Source organism: Lissotriton helveticus, chromosome 1_1 (genome assembly GCF_964261635.1).
Source record: "Lissotriton helveticus chromosome 1_1, aLisHel1.1, whole genome shotgun sequence".
In the NCBI taxonomy this organism is placed as follows: Eukaryota; Metazoa; Chordata; class Amphibia; order Caudata; family Salamandridae; genus Lissotriton; species Lissotriton helveticus.
The window spans coordinates 1,391,675,644-1,391,703,087 of record NC_136057.1 but is presented as its reverse complement, the minus strand read 5'-3'; the positions used below and the strand labels follow the sequence as shown (position 1 = coordinate 1,391,703,087).

Genomic DNA, 27,444 nt, shown 5'->3' with positions numbered 1-27,444 from the left:
TGGGGCCAAACTGAGAGTGGGGTTGCTGCTGTTGTAACCGCAGCAGGAAAGACGCTGTTCGGTTATCGGCAGGAGGCTGCAGGGGGCTGCAGACGTTGGGCCGTGGATTACTCCGGACCCCCTGCTCTCCCCCACTCTCATCAAGGCTCATCAAGGCTCTCGGTCCTCCTCCGCGAGCTGCTACTGAAAGGAGGTGAGGCCGATTGAGCCAAGCACAGGTGAGGGGCGCAGATTGGGGGTTGTAGCTCAGCGGCTGCCCTGGGAGCATTTGCCGATCAGAGATAGGCTCTGGAAAACATTTGGGAAAATTTTGGGAACATTTGGGAACATTCGGTGGACAAAGACAGGTTTAGATCCTTGTGACTGTGATTGTGACTGCTGGGATTACAACGCCGTGGTGCTGTGGGCGGCCGAGCAAGAGTGTCCCTTCAGCTGGTCAGTGCGGCCATCTAGAGCTTGGTTCTGTTTCTGGGTGCAACGTGGCATTTACTTCACTTCACTTAATTGCACCGAACCTCAACCAAACCTCAGGTCAACTTAAGCGGTGGTAGCAGAGTAATCAGCAGAGAAGGCGAGTCTGGCTACGAATCGTAGCTGCTTGTAGCCTTGCTCTGTCCATGGCTTGAACCTTCTTTTGCTCATTTAGAATCCCGGGCTTACCACTGTGAACTTTGGGACCTGCTTTTCATCCTCCTTGATCACACGGACTGCTGGACTAGGACGCAACTGCCGAACGGGGAAAAAAGGTGCAGGTGAACAGCAGGAGCGGGACTGCGAGGCCCAGCCTGCACAGCGCGCACATCTCCGCTGCTGCTGGGGCCTCTTCCCGCCCCCTCCTCCCATCGGCTAGAAAACGGCTCGCGGTACTCGCTGTACGGGTGCCGCTTGTAGCCTTGCTCTGTCCACGGCTTGAACCTTCTTTTGCTCATTTGGAATCCCGGGCTTACCACTGTGAACTTTGGGACCCGCTTTTCATCCTCCTTGATCACACGGACTGCTGGACTCTAGGACGCAACTGCCGAACGGAGAAAAAAGGTGCAGGTGAACAGCAGGAGCGGGACTGCGAGGCCAAGCCTGCACTGACTGCGCGCACATCTCCGCTGCAGCTGGGGCCTCTTCCCGCCCCCTCCTCCCTTTCTAATTCAACTCAGCAACTTCTGCGTCTCGCCCGTTGTAGCCCGTTAAAGGCCATGTAAGGCCGGGCTGGGACACCCGTGTTATATTCCTTGCATTTCTCTTTTAAGATACTCTATTGTATTTCCCTTTTAATATATGCTCTTTAGTTCTGTGCACATGCACATTCTGTAAATTCCATTTAGAATTGTTATTATGTGAAAGCTGATACTGGCAGATACCTGCTGGGAACAGAAGAAATGAGTACTGTGCTGTCTTTATTAAACCAGTACCAACTATAACCTGGATTTATTGGATTATTTATTACAAATTTGGCGACGAGGGTGTCCAGTACCTTACTACTCAACAACAGCACAGGAGTGGTACAACTTCAATTTTAATTAATTTTACAATTTGCATCTGGAAATTGGATTTAATTCTCCTGCCTTATAAAGAGCCTCAGAAAATTGGATTCCTGATTCACAAGTGCTCCAATCCTGTGAGATGAAGAGAAAGCGCTCTACTCAAGAAATTAAGCGTCAAGACTAGTGTGTGGTGATGATTCAACTTTCAACATACTACCACTTCCTACACCACGCTTAATTGAAGGTACGCTTAACTGGGAGTAACTATACAGAAAAAAAGGAATTCTCTACCTTTTTCCCAGATGAAATAGTGAATTTTGGTAAATTTCTTCAACTTTGGGGATTTTGCATCTTTTAAATAGATGTCCGCTTCGTGTAGCGCATTTGTTTAACCGGCGCATTCATGCCGACCAGCTGAGGAACTTTGGACTGCGCGAGGGCTGACAACAACAACATCATCATCACGTATGCGTGCAAGAACTGTGCACTGCGAGAGTGACGGCAACTACGTCATCACGTATGCGCGCATGCGTCATCACGCAAAAGGCGGCCATTTTGAGTTGGCATAGCAACGCTAACACAGAGAAAAGCTCCGTGTCTTCAATTCACCGCGGACAACAAATCGAGCGCTACAAGTACTGCAAACTCTTCATTACTGGGTGATTTATTTTGAATTGACATAACGACACTGTCACAAAAGGAAGCTTAATGTTTTCATTTCACCGCAGATGACATTACTGGGTGATTTATTTTGAATTAACATAGCGACACTGTCACAAAAGGAAACTAGATGTTTTCAATTCACCGCTGATAACAAATCCACTATTTCCACAGGTTATTCAGAGCTGGGTGAATTGAACTGTAATATTTAAATAGCGTATTTTAACTGTTTTTACTTCATTTCTCTTAGATTCCTATAATAAGTAGTGAAACATTATTCAATGTGATTTTGATTACACATTACACATCATACATATTGTAAAGGTTGTGTACATCACAGCATTTATACATAACTATGCAATTCGATCCACCTACAAAATTTCTGCAAAGCAAAGGGGATCCACCCATTCCTTGGAACAGGTGGAAAGAGGAAATTTTGACCTATTTAAAAGCCATAGATGGAGAAAGAATGGGGAATGAAAGGAAGAAACATATTTTCCTACATTGTCTAGGATCAGAAGGGCAAGCTATTTTTAGGACTTTGCCTCCTGTTCCTGGAGACTTGGGAAATTTTGATGAGGCAATGTTGCGAGTGGAGACAAGGTTCAAACCTACAACAAGTATAGCTCTAAATCGCTATAAATTTTATACTAGAGCACAAAAAGAGTCAGAAACTTTTGATGATTTCTTAACAGCATTGAGATCATTAGTAGTTTCATGTAATTTTGGTGAAATTACTGATGAAATGATAAGAGACCAGATCATAGTGAATGTCAAGTGTAAAAAAACACAAGAGCAACTATGGATTTTAGGAAATCCTACGTTAAAGGAAAGTATTTCTACAGCAAAAGCGTTTGAACAATCCAACAAATGGATGAAAACCATTGAGGATAACTCTAAAGGGGCAAAGAATGATAAGACGGTTGATGAAATAGGAGCTATTAGCAATGTTAAAAACAATGCCCATTCCAATAAGAGTATTGGGAAAAATCAGATTGTTTGTTATAGATGTGGAAGTAATAATCATGTTGCTTCTTTCAAATTCTGTCCCGCCATTGGTAAAGAATGTAGTAAGTGTGGCAGGATTGGTCATTTTTCCAAAGCATGTAGAGATTGGAAAAAAGGGAATAATGATCATAATACCAATCACTTTAAAAAGAATGAGGTTTCATATGTGAGATCTCATCCTTCTTCTGAAGTCGCTTGCGTTCAATGTATACATTCTAAAAGTAGTGATGTGACGAGTGATTGTGGAATGGTTGTCTCTCTGTTAAATATAGGGGTAGTTGATGGGGAAATACTCAACTCACCTAAATGTCTTGTGAGTTTCCTTGGTGTTGATCTTGAGTTGATGGCAGATTCTGGTTCTCCTTGGACTATAATAACGAAAGATTATTTTTGTGAGAAATTTGGGTCAAAGATATCGGAAAAAGAACTTACACCTCCAGATATCAGTGCCTTATGTTTCAATAAATCCACCATCGATTTTATAGGTTACTTACAATCTACCATTAGTTTTAAAGGGAGGTCCGCAGTTATCAATTTGTATGTTGCTAAGAAGGGCATTGATGTACTTGGATGGAGAGATCAGTGGAAATTAGGTATAATGCTAAACCCACGATCTAAAGATCCAGTTATGTTATGTGATAATATATGCTCAGATATAAATTCTATTGTCACAATAAAGGGTGACGACAAAAGAGAGAAGTTAGCAAATGAATTCCCTACTGTGTTTTCCAAGAAGTTAGGGAAATTAAAAGGTTTCAGTCATGGGATCAAACTCAAACAAGGAGCTGTACCTCTAGTACAGAAACTCAGAAATGTACCACTCAATGTCAGAGAGGAACTGAGTAATGACCTTAAAGAAATGTTGGACAATGGGGTAATAGAAGAAATCGAGTCATCCGAGTGGGTTTCCCCAATTGTTCTTGCTCGCAAACCTGATAAAAGTTTGAGGCTCTGTATAGATTTAAGAGCATTAAATGCTAATATTGTAGTTGATTGCCATCCTCTACCTAACATAAATGAAGTAGTGAGCATGCTAGAAGGTGCCACAGTCTTTTCTACTCTCGATCTTAGATCGGCATATCACCAGATAGAATTGACGAAAGAGTCCAGACAATTAACAGCATTTATAACGCCTCAAGGTTTGTATCAATTTAAACGTATGCCGTTTGGATTAGCCTCTGCGGCGTCCGTTTTCCAGAGATCCATGTTTCATCTATTTAAGGAAATGGGAAATTACGTTAAATGCTTCCAAGATGACATTCTTGTTTTTTCAAAAAATATTGAAGTTCATAACGAACATTTAAGAAATGTATGTAAAATCTTAAGTCATTCTGGTTTGACTATCAAAGACAATAAATGTAAATTATTTCAAGAGACAATAGAATACTTAGGGCACACGATCTCTAAGGATGGAGTATCTCCTAAAAGATCGTTGGTTGATGCAATTTTAAAAGCACCTGCACCAGATTGTAAAGAGAAACTATTATCATTCTCTGGTCTTTGTGAGTACTACAGTAAATTTATCAAAGATTTTGCTTCAAAGATGGAACCCATAAGAGAACTTGCTAGAAAAGACGTGGAATTTGTGTGGGGCAACAGGCAACAAGATGCTTTTGAGTCTATAAAAACTGATATGGTGAATGCTCCTACCCTCAGACCTTTTAGTTTGAATAAACTATGCCTTTTGACGGTTGATGCTAGCCTTTACGGTTTAGGTTGTGTTTTATCACACCGCTCGGGGAAAGAGGAATGGAATGTTGCGTTTGCTTCTCGTACACTTACTACCACGGAAAGAGGATATGCTGTCATTGAGAAGGAACTTTTAGGATGTGTATGGGCTGTAGAACATTTTTGCAATTACATTTGGGGAGCAAGGTTTATGTTGAGGACGGACCATAAACCCTTGGTAAATATTTTATCCCCTGGAGGAGGGTTGAGAGCTACTGCTCGCATAGCCAGACTCATGTCACGTCTTCAAGAATATAGTTTTGATATCGAATATGTTCCAGGCAAATTGAATGTCACTGCAGACTGTCTATCCAGATTACCATGTAACTATGCCGAAGAGCTGGATGAAGATGAAGTGGTAGTCAGCATTACTGAATCTGTGTCTGATAATTTTAAGAGTATTTCTGAAGAAGTATGGAAGAGCAGTATGAGTAAGGATACTCTACTTTGTCAAGTAAGAGACTTCATCAACAAGGGTTGGCCTTGTAAGGGAGAAGTGCATGGAGATTTATTACCTTTTCTGAATATTAAAGATGAATTAGTTACTGAGGGTGATTTGATATTTAGAACTGACAAATGTATACCTCCCTTTGGAATTCGTGAGTTCATTTTGAGACTCAGTCATGAATGTCATATGGGCATGTCATCCATGAAAAAGTTAATAAGATCCAATTTCTGGTGGCCAGGTGTAGATAAATTTGTGGACAGGTTTGTAAGGGAATGTCCAGAATGCATAGACAGTGACAAGTCTTGCAAATGTAGCCCAGCTCCTTTAATACCAATTAAATGGCCTGAACATCCATGGCAGAAGTTGGGTGTTGACATATCTGGTCCATTCAATTTTTTGCCTTCAGAGTGTAGATTTGCCATTGTAGTAGTTGATTATCATTCTAAGTGGCCAGAGGTCAAACTTATTTCTCATCCCAATACTAGCAATGTAATTCTATTTTTAAAAGAGTTGTTTGCCCGAGAAGGTACTCCTGAAATTATGATTTCAGATAATGGAGTACAATTCAAATCTTCTGAAATTCAAGAGTTCTTTAGAGATTGTGGTATTAAACATATCACAACTGCCTTATATGAACCTCAAGGAAATGGACAAGTTGAGAGATACAACAGGGTTCTCAAACAGAATATACTTTGGGCCCGGACATTTGGAAGTTTATGGAAGGAGAAATTGAGGGAGAGACTTTGGTTATATCGTATTACACCTCATACAACTACCGAAGTCTCACCTTTCTGTTTATTGAGGGGTAGGAATCCCATTTCCAAATTGTGTCCTTGGTGGTTTAAAAAGAATTGTGACTCTCATAAAACTACACCAGATGTTTCTGAAGTTGGGCAAAAAGTTATAATAAAGCAACAAAAGATCAAAGGTGATTATGACAAACGCATGAAGGTTAAGATACCTGAATTCAATTATGCTGATTGGGTGAGAATTCGAAAGCCTGGTTTCATTACAAAAGGTGATGTAAAGTTTGGCAAACCCATCAAAGTTGTTAAAGTGAATCGCAACAGTGTGGTCACACAAGATGGAAAAGTTTGGAATGTCCGTCGTGTCTCTAAATGCAAATCTTTATATTAATGTTTTCTTAAGGGGGAAGATGTGTTATATTCCTTGCATTTCTCTTTTAAGATACTCTATTGTATTTCCCTTTTAATATATGCTCTTTAGTTCTGTGCACATGCACATTCTGTAAATTCCATTTAGAATTGTTATTATGTGAAAGCTGATACTGGCAGATACCTGCTGGGAACAGAAGAAATGAGTACTGTGCTGTCTTTATTAAACCAGTACCAACTATAACCTGGATTTATTGGATTATTTATTACAACCCGTCTAACTCCTGAACTGAGACTCGACCCATATGCAGGTGCACGATTAATATTATTGTTATACGTACTCTTCAGCAACCAGGATCATTATTGTTGTGGAGACCTTTGTGGCTAGTTATTCACTTCTGATAACCATGTGCACGAGAGTGTCCAGAAGTAAAACGGCAGCGGGGGGCTCACTACAAACTGGCACATTGCATAATTTCCTTCTAAGGGCTCATTCTTTCATAGACCAAGAAATTACCTCGTTGGAACGGAGAGTATTTCAAGATCTTGCATTCGCAAAAAGATCCTCTATGGGTCAGTTTGCCACAGCCAAAACCCCTGAACAATCCAAGGCTCGGGCCCCCCTAGAAACCCCTACAATAACTAATGCCGACATACACGCTCATAGACAGAGCCTACCCGCTATGGTAGACCTCTCAGTATCCCACCTCTCCTTAGACTCGCAACTAAGTGCAGATCTGGAAAAAAACTCGACTTAGTTGCTACCATTCCACCCACTGACTTGAGTAACACCCAGCAGAAGGCTAGGAGGGAGGGAGCCATTCCCAAAAAATCTAAGCCAAATCACGAAACGGTGAGGGGCAAACAACAACCAAGGAAGACCCCTGTGACTCCTGTCCAAAACTTGATTATAGCTACTGATTCCTCTAGTAATGCCCCCACTAATGAAGCTACCTCTAGCGTAAACAGTGAAGCCTTGGACACTGTAAATAGGATTAGTGTTAGGGATGATGAGGTAAACATTTCACTCCTACCTAGGATTGCAGAACTTTTTAAACTTTACCTCACCCCTATTGAGACAAGACTAGCTCGTATTGAAAAACAGTTAGCTGATCTGTGTGATGCCCCAAAAAAAGTAAACCCAAGGGGGATTAACAAAGCAGGGGGAACTAACTTAAGCACAAACCCAGATAAACCCAGTGTTCCTGTCATTAAAAAACCATCAGCAACTGTGACTAACCCCAAATCTAAGTCTGACTCCTCCTCTGTGAAGTCAAGTGTACCCAAAGCCAGATCCTGTGCTACCGCATTTGACAGAGGGGCCTTTTCCTCCCATGGATCATTTGATGCAGTCAATTAAGAACAACAATGACGGTGGGCCACATAGGAGACGACCGGTGAACTTGCCTCCTCAGGCAAGCCCCTATGTGGTGGTCATGACGGGGGTCCCAGAACTGGGTGAGGCTGATGAGGAAGCCAATTGGTCTCTAAAAAATAAAGTTCAACATTGGCTAAACATAAACCGGCCCCTACCACCGAATCTAACTAGTAAGATCTTGACAGTACGTAGGGTAGCATGGGTGGGTCACGAAAGGGAAACGTTCAGGGCGATTGCATATTGGTCAACTTTGCGGACCCCCACACTGCTGATTACATATGCACCTGGAATATTCAAGACAGACATGACGGGATAGCAACACAACGCCTTTTCTTTTTCTACCCCCCCAGGAGTGGACCAATACGCGACCGGAAAAATGACAGCAACTGGCATACTGTAGGGCATCCCGCCAGGAATGGGAATTGGGGTACTTGGGGTGCTCAGGGTCTCGGAGAACAAGCATATTGGGGTAACTGGGGTGGCCTCCCAACCGCTAACAGATACAGTTGCCTAGAGATGGTGGATTGACAGCCACATTTTAGTAATATACCAGTGGGGGGGAGGATGGACCGTGAAGTCATAAGGGGGGGGCTTAGATGGCCATTATAAGCTCATCTCACCCAGGTTGAGTAAGAAAGATTCCCCCCATTCCAATAAGAGGAGTATCAGCCCGTGTAACCAGAATAATCTGCAGTCTAAGCTTGATCCTAGTGATCCAGCAGCCAATGGGCCGACTAACTCTTCCAATGCAGATTTCTGGGATAGGGGTTCTATCTCTATTGTTTCTTGGAACTTGGCGGGTTTGGCTAACAAACTTGACTCCCCTGATTGGGGGTATTTATAGACTCAAAGGATGTTTGCCTTTTTCAAGAGACATGGGCAAGAGAGGACCATCAACGTGCAGGATTTGATACATTCTCAATCTGGGCGAACTGGAAGGGGAAAGGACGCCCGTCTGGTGGACTACTTATCTGGGTGGCTTCCCACCTGGGCTGTAAAGCGAGGGCTCTACCAACTAATTCCCTAGATGTTCAATGCGTACTCTTGGAATGGTCTGATGTAATAAAATTGGCATTGATAAATGTTTACTCAAGACCAGTGGGTATAACAAAAGTTTCTAGTACTATCGAGGGACTAGCGCTGTTCTTGAGTACTTTCCCCCAGGGTATCCCGTATGTGGTTGGGGGAGACTTCAATTGCCAATTTGAGCCCCTCCCACTATTCCTAGAAGGTACAACCAATGAGGAAGACGAACAATGGGGAATCCCGAAACCGGTTGGCCCACCAGTGAACTCCTGGTCACCATTAGCTAAGCAAATTACTTGTTTGACCCTAGCAAATTCTCTTAGGGCCTGCAACGGCCGGGTAAGTGGTGACATTCCACCTAAACCGACTTTTAATAAATTGGGGCATAATTCTAGATTGGATTACATACTTGTGGGAATGTCCGAATGGGCCAGAATTGTGGATTTCAATGTAATTCCTCGAGCCGACAGCGATCATAATGCGCTGATTCTAAAAATTTCGGTTCCGGATGTCACTATCCAAATACAGGATGGCGATGATTTTATGGACTCAAGAACGATCTTATCTACTAACCGGCGTAGAGTTCGCTGGCCCCAAATTCTTGGAAATCCTAAGGATATCCAGAGGTTGTATGCAAAAGTTGCTCTAGTCTTGGAAAAGTATGACAACCTTATACACAATCCTGTCACGTCTGAGGAGACCTATAGAGAACTCGGTGTACTTCATCTAGAGTTGTGTAGCACCTTAGCTGATGTTCTAAATCCTGAGCAGAGGCAACGCAAAGGAAAAGCCAGGGGGACACGTGCCTCATGGTACAATGCCGCCTGTAGAAAGGATAAGGCTGATCTACTAGCGGCTATGAAGCAACAGTACAATAATTCCTTGGTCAGAACCAAGAGGAAGGAGTACAAAAATCTCATTTCTAATGCAAATATCGAATGGGATTATGGTAACTGGGCAGAAATGATAGATGCTCTAAAGTTCCGAGATGCCAGGAAATTCTGGCAGATTGTTAAAAATGGCTCGGCTGATCCCACCCCGGCAGTAGAGGCCAATATCGCACCTAGCGTGTGGGAGGATCATTTCCGATCCCTGTATACTGAGGCTAATATAGATTTTACCCGGGCTCAAGATGACTCGACGGTAGGCATGACCCCTACACCAGTTCCGGATATGGATAAATTTACCTTGGCAGAAGTAGGGGCAGCTATTGCGAGACTTGCCTCAGAAAAAGCCCCCGGGCTGGACAAACTCCCTGGTGACTTATTTAAAAACGAACCCATGATATGGGCTCCATACCTACAGGTTTTATTTAACGAAATTCTGGAGGGGATGCCGGTGCCTGCTACTTGGCTGGGGGCAGAGATTGTTCCAATCTTCAAGAAGGGTTCTTCTCTGCTCCCAGCCAACTATAGACCTATTAGTTTAATAGACGTCTCCCAAAAGATTTTTGCCAGGTTAATTCTGGACCGTTTATTGGAATGGATGCAAGACAATTCTGTCCTGAGCCCATACCAAGCGGGTTTCAGGAATAAAGTGTCCACCATAGACCAAGTCTTTCGACTTGCTATTATATTCTGGAAAATGGTACAGTTGGGGGGTGGCAGCCTCTATACTGTATTCGTTGACCTGCGAGCAGCTTTCGACCTGGTACCTCGTAGGAAACTCTGGTCCGTGCTCTCTGGCTTAGGGGTGCCACAACATCTCTTAACTATGATTATCAGACTACATACTGGTAACTACGCCCAGGTCAGATGCAGCAGGGAGGGGATATTGTCCAACAAATTCCCCGTTGACAGGGGGGTCAGGCAGGGCTGTGTGCTTGCACCGACCCTGTTCTGGGGTAGTCAAAATACACTTTATTCGATTTTTTTTTAAAATCATAAAAGCCATAAAAACAAACAAACAATATATACAATTTAAAACATCCAAATTGATTGTATATAGTTCATACAAAACAGTGATTATATACATAGTGTGCAAAATTTCTGTTTTGGGGTAATTGCGCACCTGAATGGGGTTGAGAATACTGATGCACCCAAACTTGGAGGCAGCAGGGTGCCCGCGATTATGTTCGCGGATGACACCCTGCTGCTCTCCAAGTCTCCTATGGGGATTCAGCGGGTTCTCAATGGTTTTGTAAAGATCATGGCCTTGAGATCAACGCTTTGAAGACCAAATATATGGTCTTCAATCCCCCAAGTAGAACCCGCCCTAATCCGCACATTGGACCTAACATACTAGGAGGGTACGAACTTTTGAGTACTTAGGAATCACCCTAATTGAAAAAATGTCATGGGCACACCAACGGGAGAAATCACAAATAAAGCTGGCCCAAATAGCAGGCGGGATCACCAAATTGGTCTCTAAGAATAAATCTTCTTTTAAGCCGGTGGGTCCTTCCCTAGAGATCTATAGAGCACAAGCTAGGAGAGCTATTATGTATGGAAGTGAACTTTGGGGCCACACGTGCAATCGTGATCTGGTAGTAACTGAGAATAAATTTATCAGACAGCTCCTATCACTTCCTCCAAGTACCCCCCTGCTGCCCATTAGACTTGACCTGGCCCTGAGACCTCTTGATGAAGATATGGGCCTACGGCCCCTATTATTCTGGCGCAGGATTTGGTCCGTACCAGATCTAGCGAATCATAGGCTAGAATTACAGGAAATTCTTACCCTCCCGAACATCGGGAAAATTCCCTGGTTAAATTATATCAAGAAAGAACTAGGGAAATTAGGGCTACATACCTTATGGTCTGACCCGCTCTCATCATGTCCCGGGGTTACACGGAGGCAGCTTATTACCCAGTACCAGGAAAGCAAAATTGCTATTCACCTGCAAGGAAGCGGCCCTGGCACCTTAACGTCATCATTTTTAATAATAAAGGACAGCTATAGGTTTGAAAATGTTTTAGATGCCATATCCCCAATATTAATCAGGAAATTGTATCTCCAATGGAGGTATGGCAGTCTACCATTACGGGCCTACACTAGTAAATGGGCCGAATCTTCCCCGTCTCATTGCCCAGGGTGCAAACCTGAACAGGAAACAGATTTGCATATTGTTCTTTTGTAGTGCTTATGTGCAGGCGCGGAGGAAATGGATCGTCCCACTATGTAAAAATCTGGGTTTCTCCCGCTGCCTGCAAGCATATAGGGTCCTTAAGACCGATTTATCAGGGCATATAGTCTTTGCCCTAGCTAAATATCTGGGGATAGTCTGGTGTAAGAGGAGACATCATTTAGATGGGGAATTATGATAAATTGTTACATTGATAACCGTGATGTAGATATTTTTAGTATGCAGAATGGCTGGTCCGTATATTTGTACATTGTTTTTATATGTTTTAATGGTTGTACATATCTTAACACTTATTGTCTTAAATGTAATGTCATTTGTACGTTTTATGGCACATGATGCCGAAATAAAGATGATGATGATGATGATTAGCTTTTGAAATCTGGAAACCCATTGTGTTGAGGAATCAAATGATCTTGGACTAGTTTCTATATGCTACTATACTTAGCCAATGTGTATAATCCGCGCCACAGGTTCGTGTTGACCCGTTTTCGGTTGGATATTTTCCACCGTTTAATTAGTTTTCCTACTATTGACAACTGGTCACCTGACCTAGGTAATTGCACTTGTGATGATACCTCACTACAGAATACCATGCAAACTGTGCTTTTCTGTAAACACTTTTCAGGGCTGAGAAAGAAACTCATGAAACCCTTGTTATTACAGCTGGGTTTAACACAATGCCGTCTGGCTTTTTTATTTATCTGCAAATGCTACTGAACTTATATACATGTGTAGTTACGTCACGATTTCTCTTGGCCGTTATTAATTACAGGAAGCAGTTGTAAATAGTAAATTGAGTGATTATGCAGTGACAACAGTTTTTATACATGTTTTTATGTAAAATAATTTCTTGAATTCTGTTTTAAATTTGCACTTTGGTTTTTAAACTCTGTCATGTATGTATTTTTGTAGCTTTTATGATTCACTTTGTGACTACAAATTAAGCTTGTTTTGTTTGATTGATTGACTATCTTGGTGCAATTTCTACTTAACAAATCATATCTCCATTTCCCATTATTGGATCATTTTGGTGTCATGGTGTTTATTACATTTTACTCTATTTCTCTAATCCTCTTTGGGAATTTTATTGTTTTGCATAATTACTTCAACACTGATTTGGTACTGCATAAATACTTTACACATTGGCCTAAGTTAAGCCGGTCTACTTAGTGACGTAGCTGCTAGGGTATTGAGCTCATATTAATTTAGTGGCTTTAAGTGTTCACCCTGACAAGGGTTGTGATTACTCCTTGAGATGTACAGTTATCCACTCATTCTTATACTGTCATACTCTCTCTCACCATGGTTATACGAATGGGCTTACCTAGAAGTACCAAATTCCTCCTAAATGGGTCAGTAACTCTGAAACAAGACTTTTCATGTATCGTAAAGCCTAGAATCCCATTACCAAAGTCTTTTTGACACTGTACTGGCGTCTATTTTTACCTCTGATCTTTTTTAGGACCGTATGCATATCACACCAAACTTTCTTAGAATAGGCCCAATGATCCGTCGGCAAAAATCCACTTGTTGCCTCCTCTTAAAAACTCTGGCTCAAATTAAAGTGCTACGCTTCAGCAAGTTTTAACTGGGAGTAGCTAAGAAGTACAGGCCTGAAAACGTGAACCCCTTAACCCTCCACATAGGAAATACAAAATTCCCTCACCTTCTGGAAGGTCATAAACACATGGCTCTTCAGTTCACTGTGATTCTCCACTCACACAGCACACAATTCCTCAAGCATGGAAATCTACTGAACTTAAGCAACATCCAGCCACCACAGCCTGGTACAAACAAGAGTGTGTTTTACCAAGGACAGCCAATCCATCCAGACGCCGCTCCCCAAGATCTCTGATTTAAACTGGTTTACACTTCCTCAAAGCAATGATTCATCAGCCAGGGTATGTAGAATTAGTGACGGACAAAGCGATACAAAAGGGGATGATGGACGGAGCGTTTGAGCAAATCAAACACTCACCCCCAGTCAACTGATCTGGGTTAAATCTTTCACCATTCTTTAGCTCACTCTGCCACCCCAGTTCAGACATGGCCATATGTAAATCAGTCTCACCCTGTGCCTCATGGGAACAGTCAAGCCCGAACTGCCAAGCCATGTCTTCCCTGGACCGGAAACAAGCATCCTGGGACCGGTTTCGGATTCATAATCCTCATCAGCTAGGCTATCTTGAATCCAGTGGCAAAGTGAGCAAGGGACTCACGTCTGAGCAGACCCTGCCAACTTAGGGCGAACAAAGCGATACAAAAGGGAATGATGGACAGAGCGTTTGAGTAAATCAAACACTCACCCCCAGTCAACTGATCTGGTTTTAATCCATCCCCATTCTTTAGATCACTCTGCCACCCCAGTTCAGACATGGCCATATGCAAATCAGTCTCATCCTGTGCCTCATGGGAACAGTCCAGCCCGAACTGCCAAGCCATGTCTTCCCTGGACCGGAATTAGTGACGGACAGCAGTGATCAGAGGTGCGGGGATCGGAGGAGGGGAGAACACAGGAGGTAGGGGGGCGTGGTGGGAAAGGACCCAAGGGAAGCGGTAATAATTTTTTATAAATAAAAACGTACCTTCTCACCGCCTCACCGCCTCCCCGCCTCCGTAGTCCTCCCTCGCTCAGCCTTACCGGAAGCACACCCAGGCGACTAGCCAATCACAATGCTGCCTTAGCAGCATTGTAAGTGGTCTGAGCACCGTGTTTCAGCGCTAAGACCCTAACTGGGGGCCTGGCCATGTTCTTCATGTAGGCTTTAATGAAGCCTGCATGGAGAACATGCGAAGTGTGCATGACTGTTTTGGGCAGCCTGAGAGGGCCGGCCAAGCAGTCACTGCGCACTTTAGGAGGGTGCTACCGCTCCTCCCCTGCCCCCGCTTTCTAACACAAAGCGGGTAGAAGTAGGAGGAAATAAAATGATAACACAAGTTATTATCACTTTGTTTTCTCCTTGTGTCACTGCAAAAAAGCAGTGGGGCGACGCTCCTCCGCCTTAGCAGAGGAGCCACCACTGTGTAGAATAAATCTGCTGTGCATAAGTTTGTATTCCTTCTTTTGTGCTTCAGACCATTGACACGTATACCAGCAATGAAATGCCTGTTGTGACACAACCATGCCAAGTATACGGGTTTCCCACATAAGAAAAAGCACACAAACCTCCAACCAAACGTCAAAGTCCCCCGTTATCATTCCGTATAAAAAGTGCTGTATGGACTATAGTTGCAGGTGCGTACTACACAAATTCTAGATGAAAACATTCAGTTAGTAGTTATCGTGAAAACTACGGGGCAACATTGGAAAGAGGACTCCTCTGCTGAAAGAATATACAAAGTTCCGGGAGCCAAGCCAATGAGACCTGCAATTGGAATATATCATATATACATGTATTCGTTTACAAATTTAGCTAATTATAGCGCAGACATGGAAACGCGTTGTTGCTGCTTTATCAGAGCCACGAAACATCACTGGCAGTAAACATAACATGATATGACATTGTTGCCTAACAGAACGTACCAGACATCAGCACCACACACAGCACGGACAGTAGCATCTTCCGGTTCTCTGATACTTTTCTAGGGGGAGTGGGGGTGAGGACAGAAAAAAACAAAATGGGAAAAACAAGAAAATTAGCAAACAATGAATAAGGCAGAGTGCCAGTGGCCTCTCTGTGGCTCTGCGAAAACATAGGGCATGTCGCCGCTGTGCTTACGTGGGATACATGCTTGTCACCTTTGTGCCTTTACAGGGACACAAGGCATGTCACCTGCATTGGTCTGTAGGAATACAGCGCCTGACACCTGTATGGTGTATGTATAGGATCACACTCCTGGCACCTTAAAGGCTCTACAGGGATACAGACCCTACTACATCCAAAGATGTATGGGGAAATGCAGCTTGCCACTATGTGACGATACAGGGTCCCTCAGTTCCTGGGCGGTATAGGGATACATGACCTTTCACCTTCACAATTGTAATGGGGTCAAGGCCCTCTAATCTCTTTTGCGCATTCTTAGTATGAAGGCCTCACCTTTTCACGAGTAGAGCAGCCACTAGCAGGAGAGTGAGTGATAAGCTGGGTAATCCTGTGCCCTGAGCATAGGTAAGACCTGTAGGAAAACACAACCAGTGAACTTGTATCACAAATTGATTACTAGTCAGAGTACATACATCTCACACACAAGAAGGGGAAGCAGTTGACCCTCACATAAATGATATCGTCCCTAAAGCGCACACTTCTCAAGAGTTTCTCACCTTCCCACATTCCGGGCCCAAATGTTACTTGCACCGTGCACACAAACTCCATTGTGTCTCATACTCAAACCCATTGTTTCATCCTAAAACACAAGGACTCACAGAAGCACAACCCCTCACACAGGGAATTTCTCAATGCCTCAAATTTGAGGGATTACTTAAATGCCTCATCCTCACACAAAGGACTTTACTTGGGTAGAGCACGCTCCTACATAGAGCTTTTCTTTCTGGCATTGCCCTCACACAGAGCAATTCTCATGTGCCCCTCCTTTAAGCCATACACACAATTCTCGAGTGCCTCACCTTTACAGACAAAGGGAATTTCTTGAGTATCTCATCACCCCTGAGAACTAGGAATTTCTTGAGTGTTTCACACACAGGAAATTTCCAGGGTGTCTTGCTCACACAGCATTTCTCACTGCACTTCACCCTTACAAATGGCAGCTCTCAAGTAATTCGCTCTCACACATGGCCTTTCTCGACCTCCTCACCCTCACTCACAGGACATTTCATGCGTGTTTCACTGTCACACATGACAGTTCTCAAACATCATACTCTCGTACTTACTTGCTGCCCGCTATGCCGACTGGCATACAGAGCAGCTGTGAAGGACCTTCACTTCTATCTGTCTTGAGAAGGTTCCTGTATGATGCCCAAGCTGTGGTTCACGGTATTGATTTCTGTTACCACATTTTGCTGCAAGGTGTTCTTTGACCTGCCTCTCTTCAGTTTGCCTTCTGGGGTCCAGGGGATGGCTGTTCTTCTTATGGTGTCTTGTTATCTTCTAATGGTGTGTCCTGTCTATCTTCATCTTTTTTCTCATAATGAGGCTGTTAATGCTTTATTGCTTGCATCTGGTAAGCAGCTCCTGTTTGGAGATGGTTCGCGGCCAGAAAATGCTCATTATTCTTCTCATGTTACTGGCGTTGAAAGTTGGCAGTTTGGTGATGCCGCTTTTCATCATGCGCCAACATTCTGACCCATACAAGAGTGTGGACAGAACATAGCTCTAGTAAAGCCTCTATTTGGTGTTGGTGCTGTTCTGATTTGACCTTCACACATTTTTTCAGCATCTGGAAGGCATTCCTGGCCTTTTCAGTCTGCTCTTGATGTCACTTCTTGCCCCTCCATCATGTCTGATACTACTGCCTAGGTAGGTGAATTCTTCAGTGATGGCTAGGTCCTCTCTATCTACTTTGATTGATCATGGGTTTAGTATGTTGCATGACATAGCTTCTTATTTCTTTGTGTTGACCTTCAGATCCACTTGCTATGTATAGATGTTGAGGCAAGGCCTCATTTACAGCATATGCTGGTTTGTGAGAGAGCAAGGTCAGGTCATTTGCATTGGCAAGGTCCTCCAGTGAAGAGAATAAGGTCCATCTGATGCATCTGTCTTGGTCTTCAGCTGCGCGCCACATCACCCAATCAATGACAAGGTTGAAGATCAACACTCAAATCATACATCCCTGCCTCACACCAGTTGTGACTTATAAGCTATACTCATTGTCTCCCACCTTGCAGGTAAAATTATCATAGAAGCTCTTGATGAGCAGAACTATATGTTACAGTATGCCATTGGCTTCAATGCACGCCAGAGGCTGTTACAGTAGGTAATGTCAGAAGGTTTCTCAAAATCAATAAAGTCGATGCATAATTGTCTCTCTGTGCACTGCTCTATGATGTTGCTTAGAGTATGGATCCGATGTACGCACCCTTCGCCATTGCGGAACCCAGAATGTTATTGTCTCAACTGTTTGTCCAGAGTATCAGAAATGTGCTGTATAAGGATTTTCACCCGGATTTTACTCTGCATTGACAGAAGGGTGATTCCAAGTCAGTTGTTACAGTTGGGTAATGGTTTTTCTTTGGAATCTTGATGGTGAGGCCCTGCTTCCAGTCATCTGGTACTTTCTTTCCTTCCCAAATCATTGTAAACAGTTGTTGGAGGATTGTGGCTGATGTTTCAGGGTCTGCCTAGAAAATATTTGCATTCAGGTTGTCTTTGCCAGAAGTTTTTCCGTTCTTGAGAGATCGAATGGCAGTGAGGATTTCTTCTTTCAGGAGTGGGGCTGCGTTCACATCCAAGTCTATCTCTGTTTCTTGGATGTCCACTTTGCTTGTTGGTACTGGTCTGTTCAAGACTTCTTAGAAGTGCTTGGCCCAGTGTGCTTCCTATTCTTTCTCTGTTGTGAGTAGTCAGCCTTGCTTGTCCATGATAACGGTGTTGTATGTACGCCTGTATGTCTGCTCTTGTCATTCTTTTGACTGGTATGATTGCTTCTAACTACTGTTGCTTGTACTTCTCCTGCGGCCTCTCAGATTTGGCCTCCATGAGGTTTTTTTGCTGTCCTCCTGTCTGCAGTAGCTTGCCATGTGTTTTGTCTGATCCATCCCTTTCTCTTTCTAGTCTTGGTCCCCAAGCATGTTTCACTACTGTATATATATAATGAAAAGACCTGTTTCCATTTCTTGTTAACTGCATCTGAGGCTGGCTCAGGCTGATCTTCCATATCTGCCAGGAGTAGGAACCTGTTCTTGATTTGTAAGACGAATGCCTTCTTGGTCTTGGGGTCCTGTAATTTTCCCACATCGAAGTGCTGTCGTCCTGATGTTTTGCGTTCTGTTTTTCTGAACTTCAACTCCACAAGAGCGGTCACTAGATGGTGATCACTGCCGACATTTGCTCCCCTCCTCACACTAACATCTTAAAGTGTGCATCTCCAGGTGCTGTTTATCAGGTGGTCAATCTGGTTTCTGTCTCCACCAGGTGAGCACCAAGTTTGTTTGTGAATATTACTGTGGGACTAGAAAATCCCTCCTACAACCATATCATTTGTCGCACAAAATTCCAACAGCCTTTCTCCATTGTCATTCATTGTTTCACAACCTTCCTTTCCCATGGCTCTCTACTGGTTCGCATTGTCATTTCCCACTTTACCATTCAAGTCTCCCATCACAGTCTTCGGGTCGTGATTCATCACAGCTTTAGTCTCAGCTCCATCTGTTGGCAGAGTATGCCCTTGACTGTTTCCTCTCTGTCATTTGTTAGAGCATAGTACTGGATAATGGTGGTGTTGATGTGTCTTTCTGTATTTTTTACCCTGGCTGTCATGAATCTGCTGTTGACTGGCTTCCACTCTAGGAGGCGTTTCTGTGATTCCCAGGATGTGTAGGTTGTAGTGCCTCATCTCAGATGTTATTTCAGCCAGCTTTCCTGGGTCATACATAATTCGTACGTTCCAGAATCCAATAATGGTGTTGTGCTTGGCACTCTGAAATTCCATCATCCTGCCAGTAGTTTCCTTGCAGCTTTGACTACTGTCAATCATGCATGTCTAATGCAGAGACTGTGGAACTCCTTTGTGTCTGCCCAGAAGGTTTAGGACCCGATTACCAGTTTGGCAGTGTGGGAGCGGGACTGCCATGCCACCGCCCGTTCCCACACTTCCAAACCTGTGTGCACACCACCCGCCAGATTATGACTTTAACAGTCACTGGCGGGCTGTGCAGTCCCTGACGTGCAGGTACTCGGGTACATGCACACTGGGGGCACAACATGTGCCCCCAGCATGCACCCCATGCCCTGAGGCACACAGTGACCCTGTAGGGCCCCCTTTGTTTCCTATCCACCACAGTTTTCATGTAGTAGGAACCAATATGAAAACCGTAGTGGAGAGGAAACTCGTAATATGCTTGGCAGGACTGCGCAGTCCCACAAAAAGTATTGCGGCCTCAAGACAACCACAAGGGATCTCTGATCCCTGGCGGTTGCGGCAGCACAATGGTGGTCCAACCACCCTAGTAGTATTAGGGCAGTTGGACCGCCGGTGCGGCTGTGGCCAGACCGCCAAAGCCGCGCCATCATGAGTCTGGCGGTCTGTGGACCACCAGACTCATAATCAGGCCCTTAGTGGTTCTTGCTGCTGTTTCTGTAACACATGTTTTTATGGGACAAGGTTGCTTTCCTTTAGCCTTGTGCCCATCCCCTGACCTGGAGGATCAGTGAATCGAGATTCCTCTGGTCTCTACCCTTTAACCTGTCCAGCTAAGGCAACCCTGCCAGGAGACTAAGCTCCTGCCAGCACAACTCTCAAGCTCACTGAGGCACAAAAGCCCCAAACTACTTCAAGGTGCCAATTCTCACATAGGGCATTTCTTGCATACCTAACATAGGACATTTCTCAGGAGCTCATCCTCACACAAATGGCATTTCTCAAGTCCTTTACCCACTAATAGACAGAACATTTCTCAAGCACCTCAGTCTCACACACAGGACATTTCTCAAATGCCTCATCCTCCTGTGCAGGCAATTTCTTGCCGGTACCTGTGGGCTCAGCCATGGTAGAGACATCGGAGTCCGAGTTGCTGGAGCTGCCAGGAGGAGTCCCCGTGCATTTGGCTTCTGTGGAAACAACCAAAGTGACCATCAGCAACACAGGCAGCAAATACATCCTAACGCTAATATGCTGTGTCCCTACCACTGCAATACAAACTGACATGTACATGGCTGACCATTCAGCATTTCCAGGCAGTACATCCAAAAACCGACAAACAGCAATGTGGACAATGCACCCTTTTACTGATGCAGCAACCCAGCCAATGCACCCTAATGTCGATCTACTGCACAGCCAGTGCCCCTCAATACCGACCTGCTGTACCCCATTCAATACATCGTAATACAGATAAACACAAACAAGTATTGGATGGAACGTTTGATTTAATCTCAGCCACTGGCAGTTACTTGCAGCCACATTCTGGTTCATAGTTTATTTTGCTCACTGCATCACTACAGACTGGGCCAATTTAATGCACATCAGCTTTGGTCATGCTTTAATAGGAACAGTCCAGCCCAAACTGCCAAGCAGCATTCCCCCTGAATGGAACCCAGACAACTCAAGACCGCTTTTGGTTCAGTTGGGCCTCACTGGTGAGGTACAGCTTGAGTTATATGGCACAGCAAGCCTGGAACCCACATTTAAGTATACCTGTTGCAATTATGGAGTCTCATTTAAGAAAAGTGATTGGTGAAATGCTTGGATTAATATTAAACACTCTTAAGTACTTTTGGCTGTATCACAGTCCATTTTTTTAATTGTCCCTCTTGTGGTGTGGTCTAACCTTATGTAAATCAGCCTCGGCATGATAGATCAGTCTAGAATAGAAAACTTCAGCATGAACCTAACAGACCACGTTCCCTCTGATTGGAAACACAAGCAACCCCTGGCTGTTTTTTGTCTTATTGGACCTCCTAAGCAAGGTGGAGCTTCAGTACTACAACACAGCAACCAAAAAGGCAAGACTCATTTTATATGGCTGGTCTCTATCTGTAGTGGAATAGACAGGCTAAAAAAGAGACTGGAAAATGGTTCAGAGTGATGACCAGTGGCTTAGATTAATTCAGGAATCCCACCCATCAATGCCTGTGCTACGTGGGTCCCTAAGTAGAGGTGGTATTCCTAGACTTGGGTCCTGAGCTCACTGTGCCACAGGAGCAAAGCTGTATCTAACGAACAATGCCTGACCCAATTTGGGATGGCTTGTGCTCCCGTTTATAGGGGTGCTGGCCTGGCCGTTCGTCTTCACTGTCCCCTCCGGGGCATGGCAAAGACTGTTTATTCTGCTGGTCTTAGGTTTAGCTCAACAGACAAGCTGGAAATTGAGAAACTGTATGGCTGACTAGAGTGATTACCAGTGGCTGAGATTAAATCAAGAATTCCAATCAGCACTTGTTGTGCTAAGTGTGTCGCCCAAAATCAGAGGGGCATGCCCAAATGTGGGTCTCACGCATGCTGTTCCAGATGCCTCAGGCTTCAACTCTGAAAACACCTACTAAGTTCGAAACTTGGTTGATGTTACAAATGTTTCTGTTCATAAGTGACGTGGCCCGGCAGTTCAGTGTGGACCATCTCCTGTGGGACGGGACAAAGTCTGATGTTCATATTACAATGCTTTGCATATAGTGGCCCAGACAAGCTAAAACTGATAAACTGGAATGCGGCACACAGTGATTTCCACAGACAGACATTAATTCAGTTATTCCACTCGTCAAGTTTTGTGCTTCATAATCCTGACCTGCAGCACCACAGGGATGTATTCTAATACCAACCCGGAGCACCACAGCCAATGGTCTCACATGCGCAGTCAGTGCTCCCAAGCCTGACCTTCATCATCCTTGAAAGCGCACCCTAATACTGACCTGCAATAGACAAGCCCATTCTCCCTAACACTAATGTGCAACACTATTACTCAACGCACCCTCATTCTGGCTAACAACACTCCAACCAGTGCAATATATTAATAACATCCTACAGAACCACAGCCAATGCACACTAACACTGACCTACAGCACTACAGCCAGTGTACCGAAATGCTCCCCAAACAGCATCCCAGTCAATGCTTCCAAACCCATGCATGCAGCATCTCCTTAATGCTCGATTGCCCAGACTGTAGAACCTCACCAAAATCCTTCAAATCGAAATCTGCAGCAGCCAGCCAAGGTATACTAATGTTGGCATACCTCACCCCTGGACATCTTAACTCTTCCCTAGTCTGCAGATCCTGACACTCATCATCTAATGAATTAAAAAGCTTTTAGAAACCTCACGATTCTGTACATTTTGTTGTACAGTACACTTCCTGCATTAAAATTGAAAGTTAATGACGTTTACAAACACAGTAGCTGCTCCCAAAACTGAACAGCTACTGAACAAATTTAACTTGTATGGTCTGGCATCAGAAATGGTAGCACCTAGATGTGGAAAATGTTATTCTCAACCAACAACTCTTTAAACATGTGCATTTGAATTTCAAAAGGCACAACATATCCAAACATGCATACAGCATGGTAGAGACATATTTTCATGAGTGGAGATGTTCCAACAGGACACTTGTCATCGTTACTGGAACAAGGAATCTTCACAAACCGTCTACATTTACAAAAGGACAATTTAAATACCTCTCCAGTACACTTGGATTATCTAATTAAATATAATAAGAGCTGCAAATTGACAGGAAGTAGTTCAAGACAAACTGGTCCTACGAACACCACAGATTAATTTTACCTTTAGACATGACTGATGGTCTTGATTATGAAACTTTTCTTCATAGTCCCAGACATTATTAAAACTGCCTATTTTGGCCTAATACAAGCTTTTTTTATTTTTTTATTATTTAGTCCTCATTTTGCAATACTATTGTGTCAGGTTTTAAAATAGAACCTGTATCTGCTGCTCGGGATGGGCCCTTCCCTTCTTGTTCGAACCTTGGTGTCAGCGAAAAGGCCGCTAGCAGTGTATTCATTTGTTTCCTGGAGACTTTATTTGTGGAGCAAACCACCCAGCATTGCTTTTATTAAAATCATTGGATGTATCAAAGAAAAAAAGAAGAAAAAAGAAAGATAAACAAGAATGAAGATAAACATATCAGAAAGGCCCACACTTTATATCAATTATGATTTATAAAATCTCACAGAATTTTTCCCAGATTTCCCAGAATCTATGTTTCTTTCTAGGCCTTCCACTTCTGTCTAAACGGTTTATTCTACAGACAGAGTTTCACCACTCTAGTTGTGTCGGGGGTTGTGAGTTAATCCATTTAATACAGATTTCCCTTCGGGCAACAAGAATCAAGGTAAAAAGCAGGTTCTCTTGATTTTTATTCAATTTGCAGCTTCCGCCACCCTCCTCTTGTACCCCAAAAATAACGAGCCCCATACTTACTATAATGGTTTGACCAAATAGGTCTGTCAATACCTTACCCACATTTGACCAGAAATCCTCGAGTTGGGGACACTGCCGAAACATATGCAAGTCATCCGCCCTCTCTTCACCACATTTTGGACAGGCTTTTGGATGTTGTTGACCCCTGAACTTTGACAGTCTCTTTGGGGTCCAGTAGGCTCTGTGAATAGTAAAGAGGTGATTTCTTCTAAGAGCGGCAGGTTGTATGATTTCCCAGCATTTCCCCATTGATACTCGCCATATGTTCTGGATTTCCAGCGACGGCAGTGACTTCCCCCAAATCGAGTCAGGGATCATAAAATTCTCTTCTCCTGCAGAAATCAATGTCCAATACCATTGGGACACTTCTTTTGTCTGTGTTCCAACTGCCAACATTTTAAATTCTAATTATTGCCAGTATGACGTTCTGTTAGAGATCTTACCCAACTCGATAGTTGGTAGTATTTGAACTTGGCAGTTTGACCTTCCGTAATGTTTATTAATGCATCCCAGCTAATTAGCGCACCTTTTGTCATAAATTGTCCCCAGTTTAATAATCCTGCACGCCTTAGTGGAAAGGCTAAAGAATCTTTAAGGCATTCTGGCGTTCCTGGAGAGTCCCAGATTGGGGCGTAGTGGCTGTAGTAGGGTATTTTCGTTGTTTTCCTTATTTGTAGCCACAATTTAGCAGCTGACAGCAGGACCTTTAGTTTTACTTTTTTTAAGAATTTTTGATGGCCAAATTTAAACAGAAAGTGGCCTCCTGTATTTATCATTGCTTGAAAATGTGGTGGATATAGTTCGTAGTCTAGCAGTAGGACTCTGATATATTTAAATTGGAAAGCCCTACAGTATTCAAGTATGTCTGAGCTAGCAATTCCCCCTTGATCCTTTTTCCTTCTCAGTTTATTCCAGGATATTCTGTTAGACTTAGCAGCCCAGATGAAACTGTTCAGCTCACCCTGGAGTTTCAAAATTGCAGGTTTACTGAATTCCAGAGGAATTGTGCTGAAAATATACGTAAATTTCCGCAAAATTGCCATTTTAATGATGTTAGATCTACCCAAAAAGGTTAGCGGGAGTGCTCCCATGTTTTCAAAAGCTTTTTTACTTCTCCTAAGACTCTGTTGAAATTGATCTGGGATATTGCTTTAGTGTCCTTGACTATATCTAGGCCAAGATACCTGATTTTCGTTTTCAGTAAAGGATGGTTACTCATGGTATGCCATTCCATTATTTCTGACTTTGATTGATTAATTTGGTAACCTTAGATCTTGCCAAACTGATCTATTATGTTTTCTATATCAGCCATCGACTGATTAGATCATCGGCATATAGAGCTACTTTTTTCTCCCAGCTTTGATATCGAAAAGGAAGTATCTTAGGGTTGTTTCTCAAATTTATCGCCAAGGATTCAATGTACAGATTAAATAGCAAGAGAGTGTGCATCCCTGTCTAGTACCTCTTTTTATGGAAATTTGGTCTGATAGCACGTCATTCACCAGGTTCCTTGCCACAGGTTTACTATAAAAAAAATGATGGCAGCTTGAAAATGTTCTCCTAGTCTAAATTTCTCAAGGACTAAATGCAAATAAGCCCAATTAACCCTATCGAATGCTTTAGCAGCATCGAAGGTAATGATGGATAAGGGAAGCTTTTGTTGGGTAGAAATATCTATTGCAGCGATGTGTTGTTGAGTCAGGTCTTGAATTTGTCTGCCTTTAGTGAAGCCCTTCTGGTCTTCATGAATGAGGTCTTCCATTATTTTACTCAGCCTCTTTGACAATATCTGTGTATAGATTTTGTAATCACAGTTCAGGAGTGATATTGGTCTATAAGATTCACATTTACTCGGATTCTTACCAGGTTTTAAAATTAGGGTAATAGTTGCCTCACTCCAAGATAATGGTAGATCTTTTTTCCAAGGAATAGGTCGTTCATGAGTACTGTGAGATGAGGCGTTATAGTTTCTTGTAGGGCTATGTATAACTCATTATAACTCATTTGGTAGAGCATCGGGGCCCGCCGCCTTTCACTTTTTTTTTTTTTTTTTTTTCCAAAACCTTTATTTGAGCAAGCAGAAATGTACAAGGATGGGCCTACAACCACACGGGCCAGCCGCTAAAAAGGAGGAGAGACATATCACATAAGCCCGCAGAGGTAACCGACAATCAACAATGCAATACTCCACATTATATACAGGACCAAAACAGGTTTTATATAAATGAAAGAACAAACATACAAAAAGGCGAGAGTGTATCACTGAAGGTCAGCCCAAGGGACGCAAGGGGGGGACAGCAACGGAGGTGCAATAATAATATCCTAAGCACTAAGGAGTATGGAGCGGGGGGGGGAGGGGGGCAGAGACCAGGAAGAAGAAGGGGGGAAGAGCCGGTGACACCAGCTCAGTCCCTATATGAAGAGGCCGGGAACGCCAGCCTAGGGAGATAGAGTAATCTCGACCGTGTCCACAAGGGGAGGAGTACAAATGTCGCCACGGTATTCGTTCCATTGACCCCACACCTTCACCCATGCCCTGGGTCTACCCCTGGCCACATAAACAGTTTTCTCACGGAACATGGACCAATCCATATTATCCTCCCATTGCGAGAGGGCAGGGGGCCTGGAGGCCCCCCAGAGTTGCGCAATATCTCGCTTCGCGATCATATAGCCCAGGGTGGCCCATCTAGTCTGTGCCACCGAATAGTCCGTGGGCTCCCAAACATTCAAAAGACAGCGACGAGGTTCCGGTCGCAAGGATATCCCCGTCACCACAGTCATCAGATCAAGCACGGCCACCCAATAAGCAGCCACCATCGGGCACTCCCAAAGAATATGCAGGAAAGTAGCACGCAAACCACATCCACGCTTACACAGTCCATCGGAGGAAAAGCCCATCACCATCAGTCGCGGTCCCGTCACGTACACCCGATGAAGGATCTTCAATTGGACCAAACGGAGTCGAGCCGGTATAGCCACCTCCTTCGGAGAGGAGAGGGCCGATTGCCAATCCTCATCATCAAGTTCCAACCCATCTCCCATCCACTGTTCCCGAAGCCGGGCCAATAAGTCAGTCCGATTGTTAATCAACTTTTTATAAATCAGGGAGATAGTGCTATCAGGAAGATGTTCGTCAAGGATACGGTCTTCAAGTGGGGAAGAGTCAGGCGGAATCTCACCAGGAGCAAACACCGAAACCAAAGCGTGCCTGATCTGTAAATAACGAAAGAATTCCCGACTACTCAGGCCGTAGTCAGCCTGGAGGGCCTGAAACGGGCGCACCGAACCCTTTGAATATACATCCCCCACTTTAGAGATCCCAATCAAGTCCCAACGGTCGAAACCCTTGGAAGACCAAAGACCGCCCAGACGTTCTGAAGCATAAAGCGGCGTCGCCAACGTCAAGCGATCCTCCCAGCCCAGGCTCACATTCGCAGCACGCCACACAGTCAAAGCAGTCAAAGTAGGTCCCACAAGATGGCGCCCAGCGGAGCGAGAATAGAGCACTCTATTAAAGTCACCTCCCGGAAGCTGAA

The 27,444-nt window shown here is 43.8% G+C and overlaps 1 protein-coding gene across 2 annotated transcripts in view; it reads right to left on the bottom strand.

Annotated features, from left to right (window-relative positions):
- The window catches only part of LOC144825506 (uncharacterized), a 337,701-nt gene that overhangs the window by 156,330 nt on the left and 153,927 nt on the right, over positions 1–27,444 (bottom strand). For both annotated transcript variants that reach the window (XM_078684163.1, XM_078684164.1), the window contains exons 3-5: positions 20,515–20,592; positions 15,964–16,042; positions 15,450–15,508 (exon numbers count right to left, since the gene is read on the bottom strand). In XM_078684163.1, the coding sequence (XP_078540289.1) occupies positions 15,450–15,508; positions 15,964–16,042; positions 20,515–20,592 (216 nt within the window). The remainder of the gene's footprint in view (positions 1–15,449; positions 15,509–15,963; positions 16,043–20,514; positions 20,593–27,444) is intronic.